Here is a 24,250-nt window from a genome sequence, read left to right on the forward strand (position 1 = left end):
TACCAATGTCAACATCTTGGTTGTGGTATCACAATACAGTTTTGAAAAATATTACCACTGGGGGAACTGGTAAAAGTATGCAAGATGTTTATCTGTATCGTTTCTTATAATGACATGCAAATCAACCTACAGTTCCATCAGTATTTCAAAACCCCCAAAACCACCAAGGCACAGCACTTTGGGAGGCCGAGGTGGGAGCATCATTTAAGCCTATGAGTTTGAGACCAGCCTGGACAACACAGTGAGATATCAACCGCATTAAAAAAAAAAAACAAAAAAACAAAAAAACTAGCCAGGTGTGGTGGAGTGTACCTGTGGTCCCAGCTACTCAGGAAGATGAAGTGAGAGGACTGTCTGAGCCCAGGAGGTTGAAGCTGCAGTGAGCCGTGATCACGCACGCCACTGCATATCAGCCTGGGTGACAGTGGGAGCGAGATCCCATTACAAAAAATAAAACCAAACCAGAAAACCCCAACTCAACTAGGAGCCAGATCCTTTGAGAGCTTTTCTCTAGATCAAGGATCAACAGCTTAGGCCTGTGGAATAAATCTAGCCTGGCGCTTCTAAACTGAAGTAAGTTTAAGAAGGAATGAAGGGGCCTGGTGCAGTGGCTCACGCCTGTAATCCTGGCACTTTGGGAGGTGGAGGCGGGGGGATCATGAGGTCAGGAGATCAAGGCCATCCTGGCTAACATAGTGAAACCTCGTCTCCACTAAAACTAAAAAACTTAGCTGGGCGTGGTGGCACACGCCTGTAGTCTCAGCTACTCAGGAGGCTGTGGCAGAAGAATCGCTTGAACGTGGGAGGCGGAGGTTGCGGTGAGCCAAGATCGCGCCACTGCACTCCAGCCTGGGTAACAGACTGAAACTCTGTCTCAAAAAACAAAAACAAAACAACCCCAAATATCTTAGAGAACTGGTGAAATAAAAACTATGTTGTCTAAAGTAAGTCAGTATGAAACTCAAGATACTGTTAAGTATCTATACATATATGTATAGTTATGTGTGCACACACACACCCCTTAGTTCTGTCCACAGAGACAAATCATAACTGAAATAATGCAGCTGTTTTACTAACTGAAAAATGAGTCTTCAAGATATAAAGCATTATTAAGACTAAAGCAAGTCTCTGTCTTATGAAAAATGCTTAATTTAAGAAAATGCTGGCCGGGTGCCGTGGCTCACGCCTGTAATCCCAGTACTTTGGCAGGCTGAGGTGGGCAAATCACGAGGTAAGGAGACTGAGACCATCTTGGCTAAGACGATGAAACCCCATCTCTACTAAAAATGTAAAAAATAATTAGCCGGGGCCGGGCGCGGTGGCTCAAGCCTGTAATCCCAGCACTTTGGGAGGCCGAGACGGACGGATCACGAGGTCAGGAGATCGAGACCATCCTGGCTAACACGGTGAAACCCCGTCTCTACTAAAAAATACAAAAAAAAAAACTAGCCGGGCGAGGTGGCGGGCGCCTGTAGTCCCAGCTACTCCGGAGGCTGAGGCAGGAGAATGGCATGAACCCAGGAGGCGGAGCTTGCAGTGAGCTGAGATCGTGCCACTGCACTCCAGCCTGGGCGACAGAGCAAGACTCCGTCTCAAAAAAAAAAAAAAAAAAAAAAAAATAATAATAATAATAATAATTAGCCGGGTGAGGTGGCGGGCGCCTATAGTCCCAGCTACTTGGGAGGCTGAGGCAGGAGAATGGCGTAAGCCCAGGAGGCGGAGCTTGCAGTGAGCTGAGATTGGGGCACTGCACTCCAGCCTGGGCGACAGAGCAAGACTCCATCTTTTAAAAAAATAAAAATAAAAAAAATAAAAACAATAAAGAAAATGTTAAGGATTCAGCCAGGCGTGGTGGCTCACACCCATAATTCCAGCACTTTGGGAGGCCAAGGCAGGCAGATCATCTGAGGTCAGGAGATCGAGACCAGCCCGGCCAACATGGCGAAACTTCGCCTCTACAAAAAATACAGAAATTAGGCAGGGTGATGTGGCTCACGCCTGTAATCTCAGCACTTTGGAAGGCTGAGGCAGACAGATCACCTGAGGTTGGGAGTTCGAGACCAGTCTGACCAATGTGAAGAAACCCTGTCTCTACTAAAAATACAAAATCAGCGAGGCCTAGTGGCACATGCCTCTAATTTCAGCTACTCGGGAGGCAGAGGATGCAGTGAGCCGAGATCGCACCATTGCACTCCAGCCTGGGCAACAAAGAGTGAAACTCTGTCTCAAAATAAAAAGAAAAAAAGAAGCCGGGCACAGTGGCTCAAGCCTGTAATCTCAGCACTTGGGGAGGCTGAGACGGGCGGATCACGAGGTCAGGAGATCGAGACCATCCTGGTTAACACGGTGAAACCCCGTCTCTACTAAAAAATACAAAAAACTAGCCGGGCGAGGTGGCGGGCGTCTGTAGTCCCAGCTACTCGGGAGGCTGAGGCAGGAGAATGGCGTAAACCCGGGAGGCGGAGCTTGCAGTGAGCTGAGATCCGGCCACTGCACTCCAGCCTGGGCGACACAGCGAGACTCTGTCTCACAAAAAAAAAAAAAAAAAGAAAAAGAAAAAGAAAAAAAGAAAATATAAAATTCTAAACTCGCATCTAATAACATCCTTTAAAATGCATTAAGTAAAAACGTAATACAAATGGACAAACCCACAATTACAACGATAAATTACCAAAACAGAGAAAGCTAAACACAACTGGGAAACAGGTACAAAGTGCAGAGACAATTACAATATTGGCCATTAAAAAGTATTATATATCTGAATAGCATTTAAAGGAAAAGTCGTACTTGCAATGACAAGTAAAAGCCATCGTCTGGTCCTGTCAGCTCAGCCCAAATCTTGGTAGCTTCCTCCCATGACATTCCCCTCTCTACACTAATCTGTAAGAGAAACAACAAAATTTAAACTCATTTCTGTAAATGCATCTCATGGGAAGACGATAATTCCACATGCACAACATTTTCTAAACTTACTGTGTATAATTCTACGTGGCCAGAGGTTGAATACCCTGGAGTCAGAAACTTTTTAACATCACTTTTCCTCACCTTTTCATCTCCAGAACCAAGATCTTGAACAAGAGAAAGAAACACATAAATGTAAAAAGAACATTTTTATCAGGTACACACATTTAAAGAATTTCTCCACTCCACATTTTCCCTGGGGGCGTTGGGAAGGATATTTTCCCTACTTACCTAAGATTCCCATATCGTATCTTCCATTTTTTTTGGCATTTTGAACAACTGCAGTAAGTGTGTCCGCAAAATACTGAAATAATGCGTTCTGCTGATGTACCTCCATGCCTAAAATTCTATTTAAGAATTTCCCTATGTTGTTATAATCTGTAAAGACAAAAGATGAATGTTTTCATGCATTCAAATAATTAAAAATTTTTTATTCATCTAGGCTTAGTTCGAGTCCCACTTTCTCTTCTAAAAGTCTTCCTTCTTTACTCTTACACTGTCCTCACAAGGCTGTAATCTGCCCATTTCTCTCTCTAGGAATTAGCACCACTGCAGGATATGCTCAAAAGAGGTTTGTCAAACTGAATTTTTGCATCTTCAGTCTCACTTATGGAAAGTATAAACACAATTCGGTACATAAGAAAGCTCTCCAACTCTGAATTCTCAACTGTAGCGGCACAATTAGAATGTCTGGGAGCTTTGGGAAACTACAAATGTCTAGGCTCCACCCCTGACTTCAATAATTTTTTGTTTTGTTTTGTTTTTTGAGACGGAGTCTTGCTCTGCTGTTGCCCAGGCTGGAGTGCAGTGGTGCGATCTTGGCTCACTGCAACCTCCACATCCCAGATTCAAGTTCTCCTGCCTCAGCCTCCCGAGTAGCTGGGATTACAGATGTCTGCCACAACGCCTGTCTAATTTCTGTATTTTTAGTAGAGATGGGTTTCCACCATCTTGGCCAGGATAGTCTTGGACTCCTGATCTTGTGATCTGCCTGCCTTGGCCTCCCAAAGTAATGGTATTACAGGCATGAGCCATCATGCCCAAACAATTTTTTTTTTTAGACGGAGTCTCGCTCTACTGTTGCCCAGGCTGTACTGCAGTGGTGCAATCTTGGCTCACTGCAACCTCTGCCTCGCGGATTCAAGTCCCACAGCAGCCAAAACCACCCAGAATGTTTTCAGAACATGAAGCTTCCCCTTTGGCTCAAAAGCATACGTCATAATGGACTTTAATACTATAGCAACAGTTATGTGCCTACACAAAGTTAATAGTAGTACCTTTATCGAGAGTAAGAATTCCCGAGCGATCTTCTACATTTATCAGACCAACTCCTATCAGTCCTTGTCGAACATCTGTAAGAACAGGATCAACTCTGACTCATAAATTACAAGGGATGTCTACAATGTACCACTAAGTGAGAAAAGTATGTTGCAAGTAACATCATGCCATTTAAAAAAAAAAAACCTTGATATTTATATAAACATGGAGAAAATGTGGAGAGAACTGCCCCTGTTCACACTGTCATCTGTGACCTAAGAAGGTGAGAATGGAAGGAGGGTTAAGGGGACCACATTAACTCTCTTCATTATACATGTTAAGATTCTTTTCTTTTTTTTGAGTCTCACTCTGTCACGCAGGCTGGAGCGCAGGATGCGATCTCAGCTCACTGCAACCTCTGCCTCACGGGTTCAAGCAATTCTCCTGCCTCAGCCTCCCGAGTAGCTGGGACTACAGGCTAATTTTTGTATTTTTAGTAGAGACAGGGTTTCGCCATGCTGGCCAGGCTGGTCTCAAACTCCTAACCTGGAGATCCACCCAGCTCAGCCTCCCAAAGTGCTGAGATTACAGGTGTGAGCCACTGTACCAGGCCGCAACATTATTGTCATTACTTATAATAAACAAGTTATCTATCTATCTATCTATCCATCTATCTATATATTTTTTGAGACAGGGTCTGACTATGTCGCCCAGGCTGGAGTGCAATGGCATCATCTTGGCTTACTGCAACCTCTGCCTCCCAGGCTCAAGGGATCCTCTCACCTCAGCTTCCTGAGGAGCTGGGACTACAGGCGTGCACCACTGTGCCCGGCTAATTTTTTTGTAATTTTTTTAGAGAAGGGGTTTCTCCATGTTGCCCAGGCTTGTCTTGATCTCCTGAGCTTAAATGATCCACCTGCCTTGGCCTCCCAAAGTGCTGAGATTACAGGCGTGAGCCACTGCGCCTAGCCATAACCTGTAATTTTAAGAAGTTAGAAATAAATCAAGGAGTCTTTTTCTTTTTCCCCCTGAGACAGGGTCTCTGTCACCCAGGCTGGAATGCAGTGGTGCCATCCCAGTTCACTACAGCCTTCACCTCCTAGGCTCAAGCAATCCTCACACTTCAGCCTCCCAAAGTGCTGGGATTACAGGCATGAATCACTGCCCCCAGCCCAGGGAGTTGTTTCTGACACCGCTGATGTCAAAAGGAGTGAAGGTATAGGGTTAAGACTTAACTGCTTTTGTGGAAAGCCGAGAGTACTGATGAACACCCGTAACTGGTATGCTGTTAACAACACATATCAGTATGTGTTAATATACCAAAAGGACTTTCTAGTGAAAAATACTAACTGCATCTGAGTGCATTGGCTCACGTCTATAATCCCAGCACTGTGAGAGGATGAGGTGGGAGAATCACAGGAGGCCAGGATTTCAAGACCAACCTGGTCAACATGGCGAAACCCCATCTCTATTGAAAATACAAAAATTAGCCAGGTATAGTGGCGGGCACCTATAATCCCAGCTACTCGGGAGATTCAGGCAGGAGAATCCTTTGAACCTGATGGCGGAGGCTGTATGAGCCAAGATCATGCCATTGCACTCCAGCCCAGGTGACAGTGCGAGACCTTGTCTCAAAAAAAGAAGAAAAAAAAAAGACATTTCCAAATACACGAACGAAAAAAGGCTATGCCACATGTATCCATCACCCAGTTTAAACAACTGTGAATTCATGGCCAATTTTGTTTCATTCAAACCTCCCACCCCTACCAATCAATCCTCAAAGATTACTTACCTAGGTACTTTTTCAATTTTAAATTGAATTTTAAAAGTTATTTTGGGCTGGGCATGGTAGCTCATGCCTGTAATCCCAGCACTTTGGGAGGCTGAGGCGGACAGATCACAAGGTCAGGAGATCAAGACCATCCTGGCCAACATAGTGCAACCCTGTCTCTACTAAAAATACAAAAATTAGCTGGGCATGGTGGCTTGTGCCTGTAATCTTAGCTACCCGGGAGGTTGAGGCAGGAGAATGGCTTGAACCAGGGAGTTGGAGGTTGCAGTGAGCCGAGATCACACCACTGCACTCCAGCCAGGCGACAGAGTGAGACTCAGTCTTGAAAAAAAAAAAAAAGGCTATTTGGCAAAGTGATTTTACCTAATGTACTAAAATGACTTTCCTCTTTTAAATCTATTATTAGACAAACATGCTTTCACTATACCAACAGTAAGAGCACCTTCATTTGAATAAAATTTGCTTTAATAAATCTGTTTAATACAAGATACTATGTGTCCTAGTAACCATTAATTTCAAAGTTTTATACAATTTATGTCCAAAGAAAAAAACGAATATAACAGCAAACGTTACAACAGGTTTAAGTACATCTTTGTCAATAATCATTGTCGTTGTTATGAATATTTTTAAAAGTTACCTTTAAAAAATTCTCCAGGATAGTCTGGAGGTGGTGATACTATAGGAGAATCCAAGTTTACAATGGATTTCATGACAATTTCTAAAGCATTTCTTCCATACTGCAAAAAAAATCAAACCTTTAACCACTTTCAGCATTTGGATACTCTTCAATCACATTACCACCTAAATACTATAAAAACTATTGTATTTTTTTAATTGTATTTTTTTACAGGCACGGTGGCTCATGCCTGTAATCCCAGCACTTTGGGAGGTTGAGGCGGGTGGATCCCCTGAGGTTGGGAGTTCAAGATCAACCTGACTAACATGGTGAAACTCCATCTCTACTACAAAAAATTAGCTGGGTGTGGTGGCAGACACCTGTAATCCCAGCTACTCGGAAGGCTGAGGCAGGAGAATCGCTTGAACCTGGGAGGCGGAGGCTGTAGTGAGCCAAGATGGCGTCATTGTGCTCCAGCCTACGCGACAAGAGCAAAAAACTCTCTCTCAACAAAACCCCCAAAAAACCACAAACTATTATTGTACCAAAGATTCAAAAAAGCAATTCTCAATTATCTTTATACTTATTTATTTTTTCTTCTTTTGGAGACAAGAGTTTCGCTCATCACCCAGGCTGGAGTGTAATGTCACGATCTCCACTCACTGCAACCTCTGCCTCCCGGGTTCAAGCGGTTCTCTGCCTCAGCCTCCCAAGAAGCTGGGACTACAGGTGCCCGTGGCCACCATGCCCAATTTTTTTTTTCCTTTGACACGGAGTCTTGCTCTGTCGACAGGCTAGAGTGCAGTGGTATAAACTCGGCTCACTGCAACCTCTGTATCCCGGGTTGAAGTGATTTTCCTGCCTCCGCCTCCTGAGTAGCTAGGACTACAGGCTTGAGTCACCACCCCCAGCTAGTTTTTCTATTTTTAGTAGAGACAGGGTTTCACCATGTTGGCCAGGATGGTCTCGATCTCTTGACCTCGTGATCTGCCCACCTCGGTCTCCCAAAGTGTTGGGATTACAGGCGTGAGCCACTGTGCCCAGCCACACCCAACTAATTTTTATATAATTTTTTGAGACACAGTTTTGCCCTACTGCCCAGGCTGGAGTGCAGTGGCATGATCTTGGCTCACTGCAACCTCTGCCTCCTAAATAGCTGGGACTGCAGGTGCGTGCCACCACGCCCAGCTAATTTGCTGTATTTTTAACAGAAATAGGGTTTCACTTGTTGGTCAGGCTGGTCTCGAATTCCTGACCTCAGGTGATCCACCTGCCTTGGCCTCCCAAAGTGGTCGGATTACAGGTGTGAGCAACCGATTCCGGCCTAATTTTTGTTTTTTTGTTTTGTTTTGTTTTGTTTTAGTACAGATGTGGTTGCATCATATTGGCCAGGCTGGTCTCGAATGCCTGACCTCAGGTAATCCACCCACCTGGGCCTCCCAAAGCGCTGGGATTACAGGCATGAGCCATTGCGCCTGGCCTTTATATATATTTTATACTGCCTAATTCATGTCTCTACACATAGCAAACGTGAGAAAAATTAACTTCCTTTACTTCTGAGAACTCACAGTTAATTCATTCTCATTTGTTCTTGTTTTCCAAAAGGAAGAAAGACAACCACATTGCTGTACTGATACTTAACATGTGATCTAACTTACATGTGAAATTCTGTCTTACAGTAAGTCATGATTTTAAAGCAAACGCATATGAGAGGCAGTTTTGTTTTAGACAGTAACTACCTTTCTTTCACGTTCCCTACAGCTACCATACACTATCACAAGTTTTCAGAGATACTGAAAGTTGAAATGTACCTTATTATCAAAGTTGAACCTGCTCAGATCCCTAGATTCTGTTGCTCTTCTATCGCCATGTGTAAGTGCCCCCTATTAAAACAAAAATTTCAGTCAAGGCACAGGTAACCTTTTACCAGAAAACAGGTACAACAGATCATCTTTTACACACAGTCACACAACTCCAAAACTCACCAAACTCTCAAGTCTTTTAGCAACAATAGATGCAAATCTTTGTTCTCCTGCCAGTTCAGAAATCAGAAAGACATACTCGGGAGCAGTCACTTGGTTTGATCTATGAGTTCGTCCTGCAACGAAATTTTTTTTTAAAGATCATTGATTTTGTTTGTTGAATAGAATATTCTGAGATGTATTCCTAGCATTTAATACTAAACTGGTATTGGGAAACCACTAAACAATAAAAATTACAGATAATGTTAAATTACCAAAACACACATAAAACTGCTTAATGACAGAAGTATTAGCATTGCTATCCCAATTTTGCTTAACCACATGTTACTGATACACAGTTACTCTGGATTTTCCCACAGCTGTTTTTCAAATCATTGGTCACAAGAACATGAAGATGGAGGGAGGAGCTGTGTGCCTTTGGTGAAGCTACTGAGGTTGGAAAAGCATATGGAAGTAGCAGCTTCTGATATGGACCTAATACAACCTTAAATCTTATAAGGACACTCCTTGAGGAGCCCTGTTCTTGGAACCCCAAAAATTCCCACCATATATATATTTTTTACAACTTGTAAACAGGCAAAAAATGAATTCACAATGCATCATATACTAGAAGGTACATATAACACTCCTTAAATGCAAGATCTGAGATTTCGAGTTATAAGACATTGGCCGGGCACGGTGGCTCAAGCCTGTAATCCCAGCACTTTGGGAGGCGGAGGTGGGCAGATCACAAGGTCAGGAGATCGAGACCATCCTGGCCAGCACGGTGAAACCCTGTCTCTACTAAAAAATACAAAAAATTAGCCGGGCGTGGTGGTGGGTGCCTGTATTCCCAGTTACTCAGGAGGCTGAGGCAGGAGAATGGCGTGAACCCAGGAGGCGGAGCTTGCAGTGAGCCGAGATCGCGCCACTGCACTCCAGCCTGGGTGACAGAGCAAGACTCCATCTCAAAAAAAAAAAAAAGACATTAAACAGGATTTGTTGTTGTTGTTGTTAAGAGTTTCGCTCTTGTTGCTGAGGCTGGAGTGCAATGGCTCGATCTCAGCTCACTGCGACCTCTGCCTCCTGGGTTCAAGCGATTCTCCTGCCTCAGCCTCCCGAGTAGCTGGGGTTACAGGCATAAGCCACCACACCCGGCTAATTTTGTATTTTTAGTAGAGACAGGGTTTCTCTATGTTGGTCAGACTGGTCGCGAACTCCTGACCTCAGGTAATCTGCCCACCTCAGCCTGCCAAAGTGCTGGGATTACAGGCATGAGTCACTGCGCCCAGCCTGTTTTGTTTTTTGAGACAAAGTCACACTTTGTCACTCAGGCTGGAGTGCAGTGGTGAAATCATATCTCACTGCAACCTTGAACTCAAGTAATCCTCCCACCTCAGCCTCCTGAGTAGCTGGGACTACAGGCACATGCCACCACATCCAGCCAATTTTTCTTCTCTTTTCTTTTTTTTTTTTTTTTTTTTTTTTTGAGATGCAATCTCCCTATGTTGCCCAGGCTGGAGTGCAATGGCGTGATCTCAGCTCACTGCAGCCTGTGCCTCCCAGGTTCAAGCGATTCTCTGCCTCAGCCTTCTGAGTAGCTGGGAGTACAGGTGCGTGCCAACACACCCAGTTAATTTTTGTATTTGTAATTTTAGTAGAGGCTAGGTTTCATCATGTTGACCAGGCTGGTCTCAAACTATTACCTCAAGTGCACCCACTTTGGCCTCCTAAAGTGCTGGGGTTACAGGCACAAGTCACTGCTCTCAGCTCAGTTTTTTTCTTTTTTCTTTTTTTTTTTTTTTTTTTTTTGAGACGGAGTCTCGCTGTATCGCCCAGGCTGGAGTGCAGTGGCCGGATCTCAGCTCACTGCAAGCTCCGCCTCCCGGGTTTTTACGCCATTCTCCTGCCTCAGCCTCCCGAGTAGCCGGGACTACAGGCGCCTGCCACCTCGCCCGGCTAGTTTTTTGTATTTTTTAGTAGAGACGGGGTTTCACCGTGTTAGCCAGGATGGTCTCGAACTCCTGACCTCGTGATCCGCCCGTCTCGGCCTCCCAAAGTGCTGGGATTACAGGCTTGAGCCACCGCGCCCAGCCTCAGTTTTTCTTTTCTTTTGGTAGAGACAGGGTCTCACTATGTTGCCCAGGCTGGTCTCAAACTCCTGGACTCAAGTTATCCTCCCACCGTGGCCTCTCAAAATATTGGGATTACAGGCATTAGCCACTGTGCCTGGCCTAAATCTAGGTTTTGATATGCACAAATTTACCCAATGATTCCTAGCTGGATAATTAAGTGAAATCCAGTTGTAGGAACTTACCGAATTGTTGAATTGCTCTATCAGCGCTCCAGGGTAATTCTAAAGTCATATGAACTCTTCGTCTTTGATTTTTAGCTCTCCTATCTGCTTGTAATGAAATACCTGAGCTGGCAGCTTCTGAGATGATAGCAATATTCTGTGTCAAATATAAGAAAAATAAAGTCACCTTTGCGTAAGAACAAGCAGGCCAGTGCCTTAAATGAAGTCCTTCAGCAGACTGCTTACACTCTCCTTCTTTCTCAACAATAAGACTCCCAATTTTATTTCCCAGTCTCCTTTACAGCTAAGTGTGAACATTCTCCAGCCAGCAAGGTGTAGGTAAAATGTATGACGCACAGGAAATGTCCTTAAAAGCAGGCGACATGCCCTTCTCATCCTCGTCTCCTCTCTTTTAGGTAAAATGTAGAGGTAGTGACAGAGTCTGAAGCAGGTATCTTGGAATACAAAGGTAACTTGGAAATGGAGGCCCACGTAATTTAATGAACAACACGGAAGATGCCTGGGCTTCAAGGGGGCATACAAGCCCTGCTCCATCTACCCAAACGTGTCCATGAGAGAAATAATCTTCTCTCTTATTGAAACCAATACTTAACAGACTTTGTATTTTCTGTTACTTAGCAACCCAAACTGATTCCAACTAATGTAATTCCTAATGCATAAGGGTGTAGATTAATGAAGCAATTACATAAAATAACTAATACCTGTACCTACAATCTTGAAAATATGTATCATTAGCTTTTTGTATATATATATTTTTTGAGACAGGGTCTCACTCTGTCACACAAGCTGGAGTGCAGTGGTGCAATCATAGCTCTCTACAGTTTTCACCTCTCAAGCTCAAGCGATCCTTTCACCTCAGCCTCCCAGTAGCTGGGACTGTGGGCATGTACTACCATGTGACTATTTTCCCTGTACAGGGGGAGCGTGGGTCCCACTATGTTGCCCAGGCTGGTCTCAAACTCTTGTAATCCTAGCACTTTTGAGAGGTTGAAGTGAATGGATCATTTGAGGTCAGGAGTTCAAGACCAGCCTGGCCAACATGGCAAAACCCTGTCTCTATTAAATATACAAAAATTAGCCAGGTGTGGTGGTGTGTGCCTGTATTCCCAGCTACTTAGGAGGCTGAGGCAGAGAAATGCTTGAACCCAGGAGGTGGAGGTGGCAATGAGCCGAGATCGCACCACTGCATTCCAGCCTGGGGGACAAAGTGATGGTCCTTCTCAAACAAACAAACAAAAAGTCTACAGAAAGAGTCTCTGGGTCAGCACAGTAGCTCACGCCTATAATCTCGGCATTTTGGGAGGCAGAGGTGGGCACATCACTTGAGGTCACGAGTTCAAGAGAAGCCTTGTCAATATGGTGAAACCTGTCTCTGTCAAAAAATACAAAAATTAGCCAGGTGTGGAGGCGCGTGCCTGTAGTCCCAGCTACTCGGGAGGCTGAGGCACGAGAATCACTTTGACCCAGGAGGCAGAGGTAACAGAGTTGAGATCATGCCACTGCACTGCACTGCACTCTAGCTTGGGCAACAGAGTGAGACTCTGTTTCAAAAAAAAAAAAAAGAGTCTCTGGAGGCACCCAAAATCTCTACAATGGTTGGATATGGGAATGTAATCTATAAGCCATTTACAGTAAATCATCTTAATATAAAATGATACAGTAATAAAATACACAGTGAAACCAAAGTTACTAGTAATATGGACACACATAAATATTTTAGACTCAAAATCAGAATGACACTACAATGACATTAGATGTCACAACACCAAGACGAACTAAGAGAACTTTTTTTTTTTTGAGACAGTTGCCCAGGCTGGAGTGCAATGGTGCAGTCTTGGCTAACTGCAACCTCCGCTTCCCAGGTTCAAGCTATTCTGCTGCCTCAGCCTCCTGAGTAGCTGGGACTACAGGCACCTGCCACCACGCCCGACCAATTTTTGTATTTTTAGTAGAGGTGGGGTTTCACCATGTTTGCCAGGCTGGACTTGAACTCCTGACTTCATGATCCGCTCGTCTTGGCCTCCCAAAGTGCTGGGATTACAGGCATAAGCCACCATGCCCGGCGTGAACGAAGTGTTTTACATCATGATTAAATATTTCAAAAGCCTCCAAAGCACTCAAGAGCCATATCTAATTCTATGCATTATACACAATATTTATTACATTCAATGATAAAATAATAAAAACATGTAAAATATTCAGTGAGTAAGGGAAATTACTAAAAAAATATGCGTAATAGCTCTGTTGCCCAGGCTGGAGTGTAATGGTGCGATCTCGGCTCACTGCAACCTGCGCCACCAAGGGTTAAGCTATCCTCCCACCTCTGCCTTCTGAGCAGCTGGGACTACAGGCATGCACTACCATACCCAGCTAATTTTTTGTATTTTCAGTAGAGACGGGGTTTCACCATGCTACCCAGACTGGTCTCAAACTCCAGAGCTCAAATGATCTACCCGCCCTGGCTTCCCAAAATGCTGGGATTACAGGCCTGAGCCACTGCACCTGGCCAATATGTATTATATTTAATGACAAAATAATAAAAACACATACAATATTCAGTATGTACAATTACTAAAAAATACAGAATGACAATACTCAATGGACATAACTTATATTTAAAGGAAAAAAACTCTTCTGAAGCTTAATCTAAATATACGGGAATTGTTCTTTTCACTGAGAAGCATCCTAGTAAAACATACCTTATCTCCATCCATAAATCGTTGTTTTTCTGTGATGTTTAGTATTTCCACAGGCACATCAAGTTCAGATCTTGACTCATAAGATATGCTTCCATCATCGTTGCTCACAACCCGTCCCTTGCGGCCAGTCATCTGAGAAGCCAAACAATGTCATTACAATGAAGGTATCTGAATGCGGTGGATGGACTCAGTGCCTCTCTCCTTAAAGACACTTGGGAGGTAAGAGCACAGGCTGTGCTGCACCAGGCACTGAAGGATACAGAACACTGTAACATAGTCCCTGGAAAAAGCTTGACACATGGCCACAATCACAAAAGATGCGTGACAAGGGCAGTAACTAGGACCAGTGGCTTGGGACAGACACTCAGATACTGGAGGCAGCAGTTCATTGGGTGCAGGATGGCAACAAAAGTAGAACAAGAATTCTATGATCTAAGAAATTTAGATTATTATGTGATAATACTATAAATGCAACTCATTTTACAGGGGTTCAAATGGCAAAAATGTCACCAAGAGATACAGGCCTATTTACCTCAGCAACGTTCTCAGGGCCACCAAGTTCATCGATAAGTTCATCCAGGGTATTAGGGGGGAGGTCTTCAGCTAATTTTTCTAACTTATCAAGCAGGTCTTTCTTCATCTGCTGAGCCCTTTCCACAGCATCCTGACTTGTTATAAGGCTATTGTTACTGTTGGTGTTACTATTAGCTAGGTAAAGAACATTTGTTAAAAGTTAGTACAAAGTTTAAATATTTTTGTTTAAAAGAGTATTTCAAAAAGGAAGTTTCTATATGGATACCTGGTGTACTGTTAGGAGCAGGTGAGATAACTGGTGTAGATGAAAAACTAGGTCGTTTTGATCCAAGACCTGATGCTAATAAGGCACTTTGAATAGAATCTGGATCTATACTTTTCTTCTTTTTTTTCTCTTTGTTTTTCTTGTGGTCTTTTCTGATTAACCAGGGATCTGAGTGTTAAGGAAAGATATATGTCAAATCACTTGTTAAAACAAGTACAGAATCTTCAAAGGAAACAGCCTTTGAAATTTTTTCTTTTTTGAGACAGAGTTTCACTCTTGTTGCCCAGGCTGGAGTGCAATAGCATAATCTCGGCTCACTGCAACCTCCACATCCCAGGTTCAAGTGATTATCCTGCCTCAGCCTCCGAGTAGCTGGGATTACAGGCATGTGCCACCACACCCGGCTAATTTTGTATTTTCAGTAGAGACAGGGTTTCTCCATGTTGGTTAGGCTGGTCTCGAACTCCCAGCCTCAGGTGATCCGCCCACCTCAGCCTTCCAAATTGCTGGCATTACAGGCATGATGAAATTTTTTATAGTGTTAACTGATAATTGATCACTACCTACATTAGTCATCCATACACCATAGGGTACAAATCCATGTTTTCAAGTTAAAAATAACTGCACAAAATTGAGGTTATCTTATCACATATATGAGGCTGAAACCTCCAGAAGGTAGATAAGCCTGGAGCTCTCCACCAAGCAAAGATTAGAATCTGTGTGATCATTTGTACTGTATAGAAGAAAAGGTTTCATATCTCATTTTCAAATACACTGAAATATTAATTATGCCTTAGTGCATATTTAATATACTGAACTTACCATTTTCATCATCCTCACTAGACTCATCTCTAAAAGGGTTGAAATCGTCATCATCTCCAGAACTCATGTTTTTAGAGCTCTCATAGTCACTTTCTTCATTATCAGAGGCATCAGATTCACTTCCACTGTCATCAGAACTGCTACCAGTAAGGCCACCTACTTTTCGTGCTTTTTTGGCTTCTCGAGTTATTTCTTCACCTACCCCCAGCCACAAACAAGAGGGTCAGCCCACATTCAATGTTTCTTAAGATCCACTACATCATATTTAGTTCATGAATTAATTCAAATGAAAAGTGCAGAGGAAAAGTATTTATGTAAGTCAAAGAACAAACAGAATTCACAAGTCAGTGCAACCTTTTGGACTCCCATAAAAAATAAGGTTATAAACATTTATTCTGAAGAAGAGACTGGATACAGAAGTACTAAGTCAAGACTGCCTTCAAGTGTACCAGTTTCAAAACAAATTCAGGACAACAGAGTAAAAGCAGAAACTCTGGCATAGTCACAATTTGTGTATCGGATTTGAGAAGAGGCCTAATAATTATAGGTTTATAGACACAGAATACTTAGAAAATCAACAGAAAATCAATTTATAAAACTTTTTTATTTTTGGAGATAGGGCCTTACTCTGTTGCCCAGCCTGGATTGCAGTGCCACAATCATAGCTCACTGCAGCCTCAACTTCCTTGGCTCATATGATCCTCCCACCTCGGCCTCTCAAATACCTGGGACTACAGGCACATGCCACCATGACCAGATACATTTTTTCCCAGTGTCTCACTCTGTCTCCCAGGCCACAGTGCAGTGGCGTAATCTTGGCTCACTGCAACCTCCGCCCCCCGAGTTCAGGTGATTCTAATACTTCAGCCTCCCGTGTAGCTGGGATTATGAAGCGCCCTGCCACCAGGCCCGGCTAAGTTTTGTATTTTAAGTAGAGATGGGGTTTCGCCATATTGGCCAGGCTGGCCTTGAACTCCTGACCTCAGGTGATCCACCTGCCTCAGCCTCCCAAAGAGCTGGAATTACAGGCGTGAGCCACCGTGCCCAGCAAGAAGTCAACTTCTAAAATCCAAACAGGGCTAGGTGGGATGGCTCACACCTGTAATCCCAGCACTTTGGGAGGCCCAGGCAGGCACACTGCTTAAGCTCAGGAGTTCAAGACCAGCCTGGCTAACATGGCGAAACCCTGTCTCTACTAAAAATACAAAAATTAGCAGGGCACGGTGGTGCATCCCTGTAATCCCAGCTCCTTGAATCCAGGAGGCAGAGTTGCAGTGAGCCAAGATGGTGCCACTGCACTCCAGCTCAGGTGACGGGGACCCTGTCACAAAAAAAAAAAAAAAAAGAGCTCTTTTAAAGAAGACTACTGAAACACCCAGCTCTCTACATATTAAAAAACAGGTTTCACAATATACAAAGACACGGGTTTTAGTTCCCATGCATCATTAACTATCTCTGTGAATCTAGGAAAACTCTTTAACCTTTAAATCTTTCTGTGCTTTAGTGACCTCTATCTATAAAACTGGAAAAATAAGATCTAATTTCATATGGACCTCTGCCAGGTTATATGATAGAATGTATATAGCCAAGTGCTTAACACACTGCCAATCACCAGTGAATTGCTCAATTCCTAATTTAAAACGGGGATAACTTGTGCATTCAAAATTGTACAAGTGACAGTGAAAATTTGGAATCATTTGTGAATTCATGGAAGGCAGTTCATTCCCAAAATATAGCCACTTTCAAATGCTTATGTTTGTGGTATTTTCGACATCAACTATTCTTTTTTTTTTTTTTTTTTTTTTTTTGAGACGGAGTCTTGCTCTGTCACCCAGGCTGGAGTGCAGTGGCGCAATCTTGGTTCACTGCAAACTCTGCCTCCCAGGTTCACGCCATTCTCCTGCCTCAGCCTCCCGAGTAGCTGGGACTACAGGCACCCACCATGACGCCCGGCTAATTTTTTGTATTTTTAGTAGAGACAGGGTTTCACCGTGTTAGCCAGAATGGTCTCAATCTCCTGACCTTGTGATCTGCCCGCCTCAGCCTCCCAAAGTGCTGGGATTACCTATTTTTCCTTTGTTAAGGTACTCACCTTTCCGCTTCTTTATTTTATTTTCTTTACAAGGACTATCTCTTGGTGAACTGTTGTTACTTGGAGCTGTCAAATCGATTCCTAGCAAACTATAAAGTTTTTTCCTGTCTGGAGCAGGAAAATGTTTTTCAATGAGTGACTGCAACACACCTCTGTAGGAGAGAAACAGCGACAATTACTGCTTCAGTTGACAAAGTAATTATATGTAAAGTCTTATTAAATATATTAAAATATACCTTGCTCAGTTTTACAAAATATTGATAAACAAGCTCAAATAAATTTTAATTTTCTAGCCCAAGGCTGTCCAACTAAATAATAAGAATGCAAGCCAAACCACATACACAATTATTCCATTTTCTGATCACTTACATTAAAAAAGTAAAAATAAATAAATAAAACTGGTGGAACTAACTTTAATAATACATGTTATTTAACTCAATGTACCATGTCAACACGTATATTTTACATTATTTTTTCTTAAGGAGTCTTTGAAACCTGGCTCAGTACACACATACAAAAACATCTCAATATGGACCGGTCATTTCAACTGTTCAATAGCCACATGTGATGAGAGGCTGCCGTTCCGGACACGATAGTTCTAGGTAATCATGTACAGAAAAATATAGATTAGCAGGCGTATGTCTCGCTTTTTTTTTTTTTTTTTTTTTTGAGACAGAGTCTTTGTCACCCCCGGCTGGAGTGCAATGGTCCAATCTCGGCTTACCGAAACCTCCACATCCTGGGTTCAAGCAATTCTCCTGCCTCAGCCTCTCAGGTGCCCGCCACCATGCCTGGCTAATTTCTGTATTTTTAGTAGGATGGGGTTTCATCGTGTTGGCCAAGCTGGTCTCAAACTCCTGACGTCTGGTGATTCGCCCGACTCAGCCTCCCAAAGTACTTGGATTACAGGGATGAGCCTCATGTATTGCTTATAAAAGGAGCATTTGAATGCATCCCAAGGCACAAAATAGTAGAGCAGGAAGTTTATTTTGCTCAATTTACTACCAGAGTTTGAATCTGGAGGTTAGGCAAACTAAAAACAATGCCTAAAACATTTTAAAATCTATTTCTGAAGATCTCATGCTTATTTTCAACTTTATAGTAGACTTTAGTTTTTTTTTTTTTTTTTTAAACAGGGTCTCTCTGCTGCCCAGATTGGAGTGGAGTGGTGCTCACTGCAACCTCCACCTCCCAGGTTCAAGAGATTCTCCTGTCTCAGCCTCCCAGGTAGGTGGGACTACAGGGCATGTGCCACCATGCCCAGCTAATTTTTGTATTTTTACTAGAGATGGAGTTTCACCATTTTGGCCAGGCTGGTCTCGAACTACCGATCTTAAATGATGCGCCCACCTCAGCCTCCTAAAGTGCTGAGCTTACAGGTGTGAGGCACCACGCTCAGTCAACTTATAAAGTAGACTTCGTTACATTAGGACAAACTACAGTTACTGTTCCTGTAGATAACGGTAATTTCAAATACAGAACACTAAAACTGAAACTAAACCAAGCTGTCACAGATTTCCAAGATGTACAAGACAAACAAAACCAAGCCCTTCTGTTAGTTCACATACTCTATGTAATATTGGCAAAACGCTTAACATTTTAGGATTATAAGATTTCTGGTATTGTTTTCCAACAGATACACCATCACAGAAAAGCAGAAAACTCAGATCAAGAAAACTCAAAGATGATGCAGGTGAATCAAAAGTTTTGTCTCCAGGCAATGCCCACATTGGAACTAATCTAAGTAAGAACTCAAAAAGAAAAACAAAAACATTACTTGGCAGTTGAAACAAAATCATTCAATTCTCCCCCGCCCTCTTCCAAAGCTTCTAATGTTCTAGCTTCTCCTGTAGACTGTAGACCAATTACAACACACTGGAGAAAAAAGAAAACATGTTAATTACAAATAATGTTTGTGGTTTCTTACCAAGACATATTTTAAATATTTAGCTAAACAAAGATTTCAAACAAGAATGTCCCCATTATTATAAAATACACATTTGTTTTACTTATTTCTTCTATATATTTGAGACAGGTTATGTGTCAAAAATTTAGGCAGGAGACAGGATTACGGACAGTAGTAAGCATGAGTGAAGCCCTTGCCCTTGTAGAGTTTATAGTATCTTATCCTTTAAGTAGATAAACATTCACCAAAAAGAAAAAATCTTAATGCAATACACATCCATATGCTACCAGTGCTACCAGCTATGGATGACCAATTATAGTGATGTTTACTTTGTTATACTTTTCTGAACTCTCTAAATTCTCTAAGCAGGCATTGCTTTTATAATTTTAGGAAACGTATTTTTTAAAAGTTCTACTATCCTTTAGGAAAACCCGATTTTACAAGCAGAAAACCTCAGCGCCCACAAAGACTAAACAACATAACCCAAAAACAATAAACCTCTTAACGTGTTCTTCTACTTACTTTTCCATTCTTGATTTCCTCTCGAGCTAGCTGCACAACCCTTTTAACTTTGGATGCTATGCATAAGTATTTGAAGAACCTCTGGTGAGCAGACCAGAACTGACCCCACATGGACTTCTTCATTCGTTGCTCGGCATCAATCAGATCTGCAGCTTGCTGAAACCGCTCTCTGGCGATGACCCACTGAAGATACACAATCAACATTTTAGACACTTCATCTTTGAGTCTAGTTATTTAAAAATACCAATTAAAATAATGTTAAGTGCAAGACCATTTAATATTAATTTAATAAATCATCTTTAGTAATTTGGGAATCTATTTCTCAGGATACTCACACAGTTGTCTCAAGTTTCTTATTACCTAATGCAGTTATTTTACAAAATAATGTGATTTTAAGAACTATGCAACTGAAATAAATGGCTCTAACTTATGAATTACCTTAACAAAATGAAAACATGGAAAATCTGAAATATAAGAACATTGGTTAGACCAGGCGCAGTGGCTGAGGCCTGTAATCCCAGCACTTTGGGAGGCTAAGGCAGGTGAATCACTTGAGCCCAGATCAGGCTGGGCAACACTGTAAAACTTCATCTCTGCCAAAAAATACAAAAATTAGCCAGGCACGGTGGCACGTGCCTGCAGTCCCTGCTACTCAGGAGGCAGTGTTGGGAGGACTCCTTGAACCTGGTTGCTAGAGGTTGCAGTAAGCCAAGATCACACCACTATACTCCAGTCTGGGTGACAGAGTAAGACTCTGCCTCAAAAAAAAAATAAAAAATAAAAAAACCCACATTGGTTAAACAGCCTATCATCTGGTAACTCATCTGGTTTGTTTTGTTTTGTTTTTGTTTTTGTTTTGCGATGGAGTCTCCCTCTGTTACCCAAGCTGGAGTGCAGTCGCACAATCTTGGTTCACTGCAACCTCCGCCTCCTGGGTTCAAGCAATTCTCCTGCCTCAGCCTCCCCAAGTAGTTGGCACTACAGGCGCGTGCCACCATGCCTGGCTAATTTTTTTCCGTACTTTTAGTAGAGATGAGGTTTCAATATGTAGGCCAGGCTGGTCTCGAACTCTTGACCTCAGGTGATCCGCTCGCCTCAGCCTCCCAAGTGCTGGGATTACAGGCATAAGCCACAGCGCCTGGCTTCATCTGTTGTTTTATAGCAGAAATACATTCCCACGGGCAGGAGGCATCACAATCACCAAAACTAACAGAAACATTATCAGATACATTAAATAAACACTAGGAAAGAAGAAAAATTCCTCACCAGCTTGACGGCTTTGTTATACATTTTAACATAGCTCTGAGAAAGAAGAACTTCCTCAATTTTGAAGGTCACTCCAGTAAAGCTCAGCTGTCGAGCAATGTACATTCCTCTAAGCTTCATATCCATAGCAACTATTTCCATAGCACCAACTCCTCTGAATAAAATTAAAACATACAGTAACTACCAATAAAGTAGAATTTTAACATACAGAGAACGGGGTTTAGGAATAACACATTTCTTAGATTGCTACTGAAAACAGTATATACCGTAAACTGCATTACCTCCGTTCTACTGCTTGAATAAAATCACTGAATTCTCTAAATGGAGTACCCTCACCCCATATGCCAAGACGGTTCATATAGGCCATGTTGCGTGGTTCAGAAGCACCTGAAAATCCCACAAATGAAATATATTATAGTTGAAAAAATAACCTACAATATATATTTTTAAATAAATAACTACTCACCAGTTGCACTAGCATAAACAACTCTGGCTTTTGGCAATTTGTTCTGAAGCTCTAAAACTGCTAAGCCTGTCTTGGTTGGCTTTGAAGAACCAACAGGACATAAGTTTTTGGCTTTATGACACTCATCAAACACTATCTAAATGGAATGAATTAAGGAATGTACCACATCAGTATTAAGTATCTCCAGTCTTTCAAGAAGAGTTAACTTTTATTTCCCTGAGGACTTCTGATTGCCTACTCTGTGACTACAAATAAAAGGAAGTCCTATGGGCCTTTCCCCAGTTACATCCTCCTCCCTCTCTAGCCTCAAAGACATTCACTGAATTTGGAATTTATCTAAACCAGCAATTTGCTTCTAAATTAAAACAGAGAAAAGAACCCACTGCAGCAAGAAGTTGTTATTTGGTTAACTTATATCAGCAGAAGTATGATTGGTAACCAACTTAATCAGCATTTCAAAAAGTGACGTTCCTCATGCAGGACAGTTAAAAGGCATACTGTGAACAAGTTTGGGACCACTAAGTTCTAACAGTTTTCTTTCTCTGAATCTTCTCGGGTATTCTGCTATGTAAATATGCAATGTTAATCCTCAAAAGGGGAATACAGTATTCAGTATTCCTCATATCTATTAACATTTTTCCAAACCAGGAGGTTAGTTTCCTATCTGACAGGTAAAAAACCGAATCAACTTTCCAATCCCTTTGTACTCCAGGTAATCATTAAAGTTTACACTCCAGCAGTTCGTTTAATCTTAAGATTCCTGTTTCCCAAAAGTCTACCCTTTTACAATTTTGTTATCATTAAAAAATAGAAAAATATTTGCCATAAAGGATACCACTCCATCGAAGTCATCACCACACCAATGCAGAAGTTGTTTTAACCTAGTTTTGTACTTGCCGCCAGACTGGCTTTCACCAATAAGTGAAGAGTAAGTAGCAAAAATAACACCCTTTTTCACACTCCCATTATGTTTGGAAGAAATTTTTCCATATTTAAACTAAAAAAGAAAAGAAAAGAATTTAGTTAATTAGCATACCTTTCTCTCTGAAACACTTATCCCAACTAAACATTCACAAGCAGGAACTCTTGTTAGGCCCATGACAGGCTTCAGAAAACACAAAAGTACACGGAGACACAAATTTCTTCGTATAGATGTATATAACACAAACACACAACTTTATAGTACAAAAATCCAGTTTTTGGTAGGGCACAGTGGCTCACGTCTGTAATCCCAACACTTTGGGAGGTCAAGGTGGGTGGATCGCTTGAGCTCAGGAGTTCAAGACCAGCCTGGTGAATATAGTGAAACCCCATCTCTGCAAAAAATACAAAAATTAGCCAGGCATCATGGCGCATGTCTGTAGTCCCAGCTACACCAGAGGCTGAGGTGGGAGAATTGCTTGAGCCTGGGAGACAGAAAAAAAAAAAAAAAAATCCAGTTTTCAAAGTCTTAAAAACTTTATTACCACGAAAAAACATTAAAAACCAGACAAACTCCCCTATAAGAAAAAAAAAGTCACAACTTACATTTATTGTGCACTTACTATATGCAAAACACCGTGATTAATTTCTGATACATAAGAATTATGAGTAGTTGTTAATGCGCCCTTCTAATACTACTCTGAAATAAAAAAAAAAAATTCTAGATGCCAGTTACATCCTTTTAGTTCAGAACTATACACAGTCATTCAAGACACAGTATTTTACAGCCACAAATCCTCCCAGTAAAACCCACCCTAACAAGCCAGTTTAGGGCAACACCGAATTCAACTTAGGACTCCCATGGGAAGTAGAGGTGCAATTACTTATTTTCAAAGGGCTACTAGGGAGGCCCTTCCAGGAACCCTATCAGTCTATTTTAACCTTATAACACCAACAATTGGTGCATGCAGAGTAAGTCAATAAAGATTTGCTAACTGAACCTTAACATTCTAAAACACACTGGTACATGTTGTCTTTCACCTTACAGAACTGTTTTCACATGAGCAGAGGTATGGGTAACTCAAGTCCATTAGCTGTAAAAATACTGAAACCGGTCTGCCCAAGCCATAACTATCTACATCACGTAGGATTTGGTGACCTATAGTGCAAGGTATCCCAACTGTCTACACTGCACCCTTATGACATATAAACTATAGAAGACAGACACAAGTAACACTGAAAACTGAGAGAATCGACTGGTGTGCACTGTACACTTAGAGCACATCTCAATGTGGACTGGTCATTTACACTGCTCAATAGCCACATGTGATGAGTGGCTACTGCGTCAGTGTTTAGCACACAGGAATCCACAAACCAACAATAGTGGCTAGCACTCACTATGCTTTTTGTGGAGTAACATCAAAGTTTTCCAAAAAGTTTCCCCTTATATAGATAGCTATTATTATTCTCATCTTACAGATGAGTCAATATTTATTGAATGACCAACTGAATAAAAAGATTTCATACCTTATTTAATGAATGAACCAAAATGTTTTTTGCTCCAATATCCCTTAAATCTCTTTCAGCATCATACTTTAAGTCATTTGAAACACTAAACCTGCCAAAATATTAAAAAGCACAAATTAAATACAAATTATATCATTCTAGAATTCAGTAACTAATAAAGCCAGGTCGTGACACTTCAAAAAAAAAAAAAAAGAAAAATACACTTACTCATTGAAACCAATCCCACTGAGTGCAGTGGCTCACAACCATAATCCCAGCACTTTGGGAGCCTGAGGCAGGAGGACTGCCTGAGCCCAGGAGTTCAAGACCAGCCTGGGCAACACAAC

General features: G+C 42.0%; 1 protein-coding gene across 6 annotated transcripts in view; it reads right to left on the reverse strand.

The window, feature by feature from the left end:
• Window positions 1-24,250, reverse strand: part of SBNO1 (strawberry notch homolog 1) — a 79,350-nt gene that overhangs the window by 18,142 nt on the left and 36,958 nt on the right. For all 6 annotated transcript variants that reach the window (XM_073021203.1, XM_073021202.1, XM_073021201.1 and 3 more), the window contains 20 exons: window positions 23,925-24,015; window positions 22,312-22,473; window positions 21,477-21,612; window positions 21,292-21,397; window positions 21,011-21,164; window positions 19,745-19,927; window positions 19,094-19,191; window positions 17,317-17,468; window positions 15,225-15,422; window positions 14,403-14,570; window positions 14,136-14,311; window positions 13,604-13,735; window positions 10,905-11,040; window positions 8,612-8,724; window positions 8,438-8,509; window positions 6,648-6,747; window positions 4,239-4,313; window positions 3,193-3,339; window positions 2,974-3,068; window positions 2,788-2,880 (listed from right to left, as the gene is read on the reverse strand). In XM_073021203.1, the coding sequence (XP_072877304.1) occupies window positions 2,788-2,880; window positions 2,974-3,068; window positions 3,193-3,339; window positions 4,239-4,313; window positions 6,648-6,747; window positions 8,438-8,509; window positions 8,612-8,724; window positions 10,905-11,040; window positions 13,604-13,735; window positions 14,136-14,311; window positions 14,403-14,570; window positions 15,225-15,422; window positions 17,317-17,468; window positions 19,094-19,191; window positions 19,745-19,927; window positions 21,011-21,164; window positions 21,292-21,397; window positions 21,477-21,612; window positions 22,312-22,473; window positions 23,925-24,015 (2,587 nt within the window). The remainder of the gene's footprint in view (window positions 1-2,787; window positions 2,881-2,973; window positions 3,069-3,192; window positions 3,340-4,238; window positions 4,314-6,647; window positions 6,748-8,437; window positions 8,510-8,611; window positions 8,725-10,904; window positions 11,041-13,603; window positions 13,736-14,135; window positions 14,312-14,402; window positions 14,571-15,224; window positions 15,423-17,316; window positions 17,469-19,093; window positions 19,192-19,744; window positions 19,928-21,010; window positions 21,165-21,291; window positions 21,398-21,476; window positions 21,613-22,311; window positions 22,474-23,924; window positions 24,016-24,250) is intronic.

This window comes from Chlorocebus sabaeus, chromosome 11 (assembly GCF_047675955.1).
Source record: "Chlorocebus sabaeus isolate Y175 chromosome 11, mChlSab1.0.hap1, whole genome shotgun sequence".
NCBI classification, from domain to species: domain Eukaryota; kingdom Metazoa; phylum Chordata; class Mammalia; order Primates; family Cercopithecidae; genus Chlorocebus; species Chlorocebus sabaeus.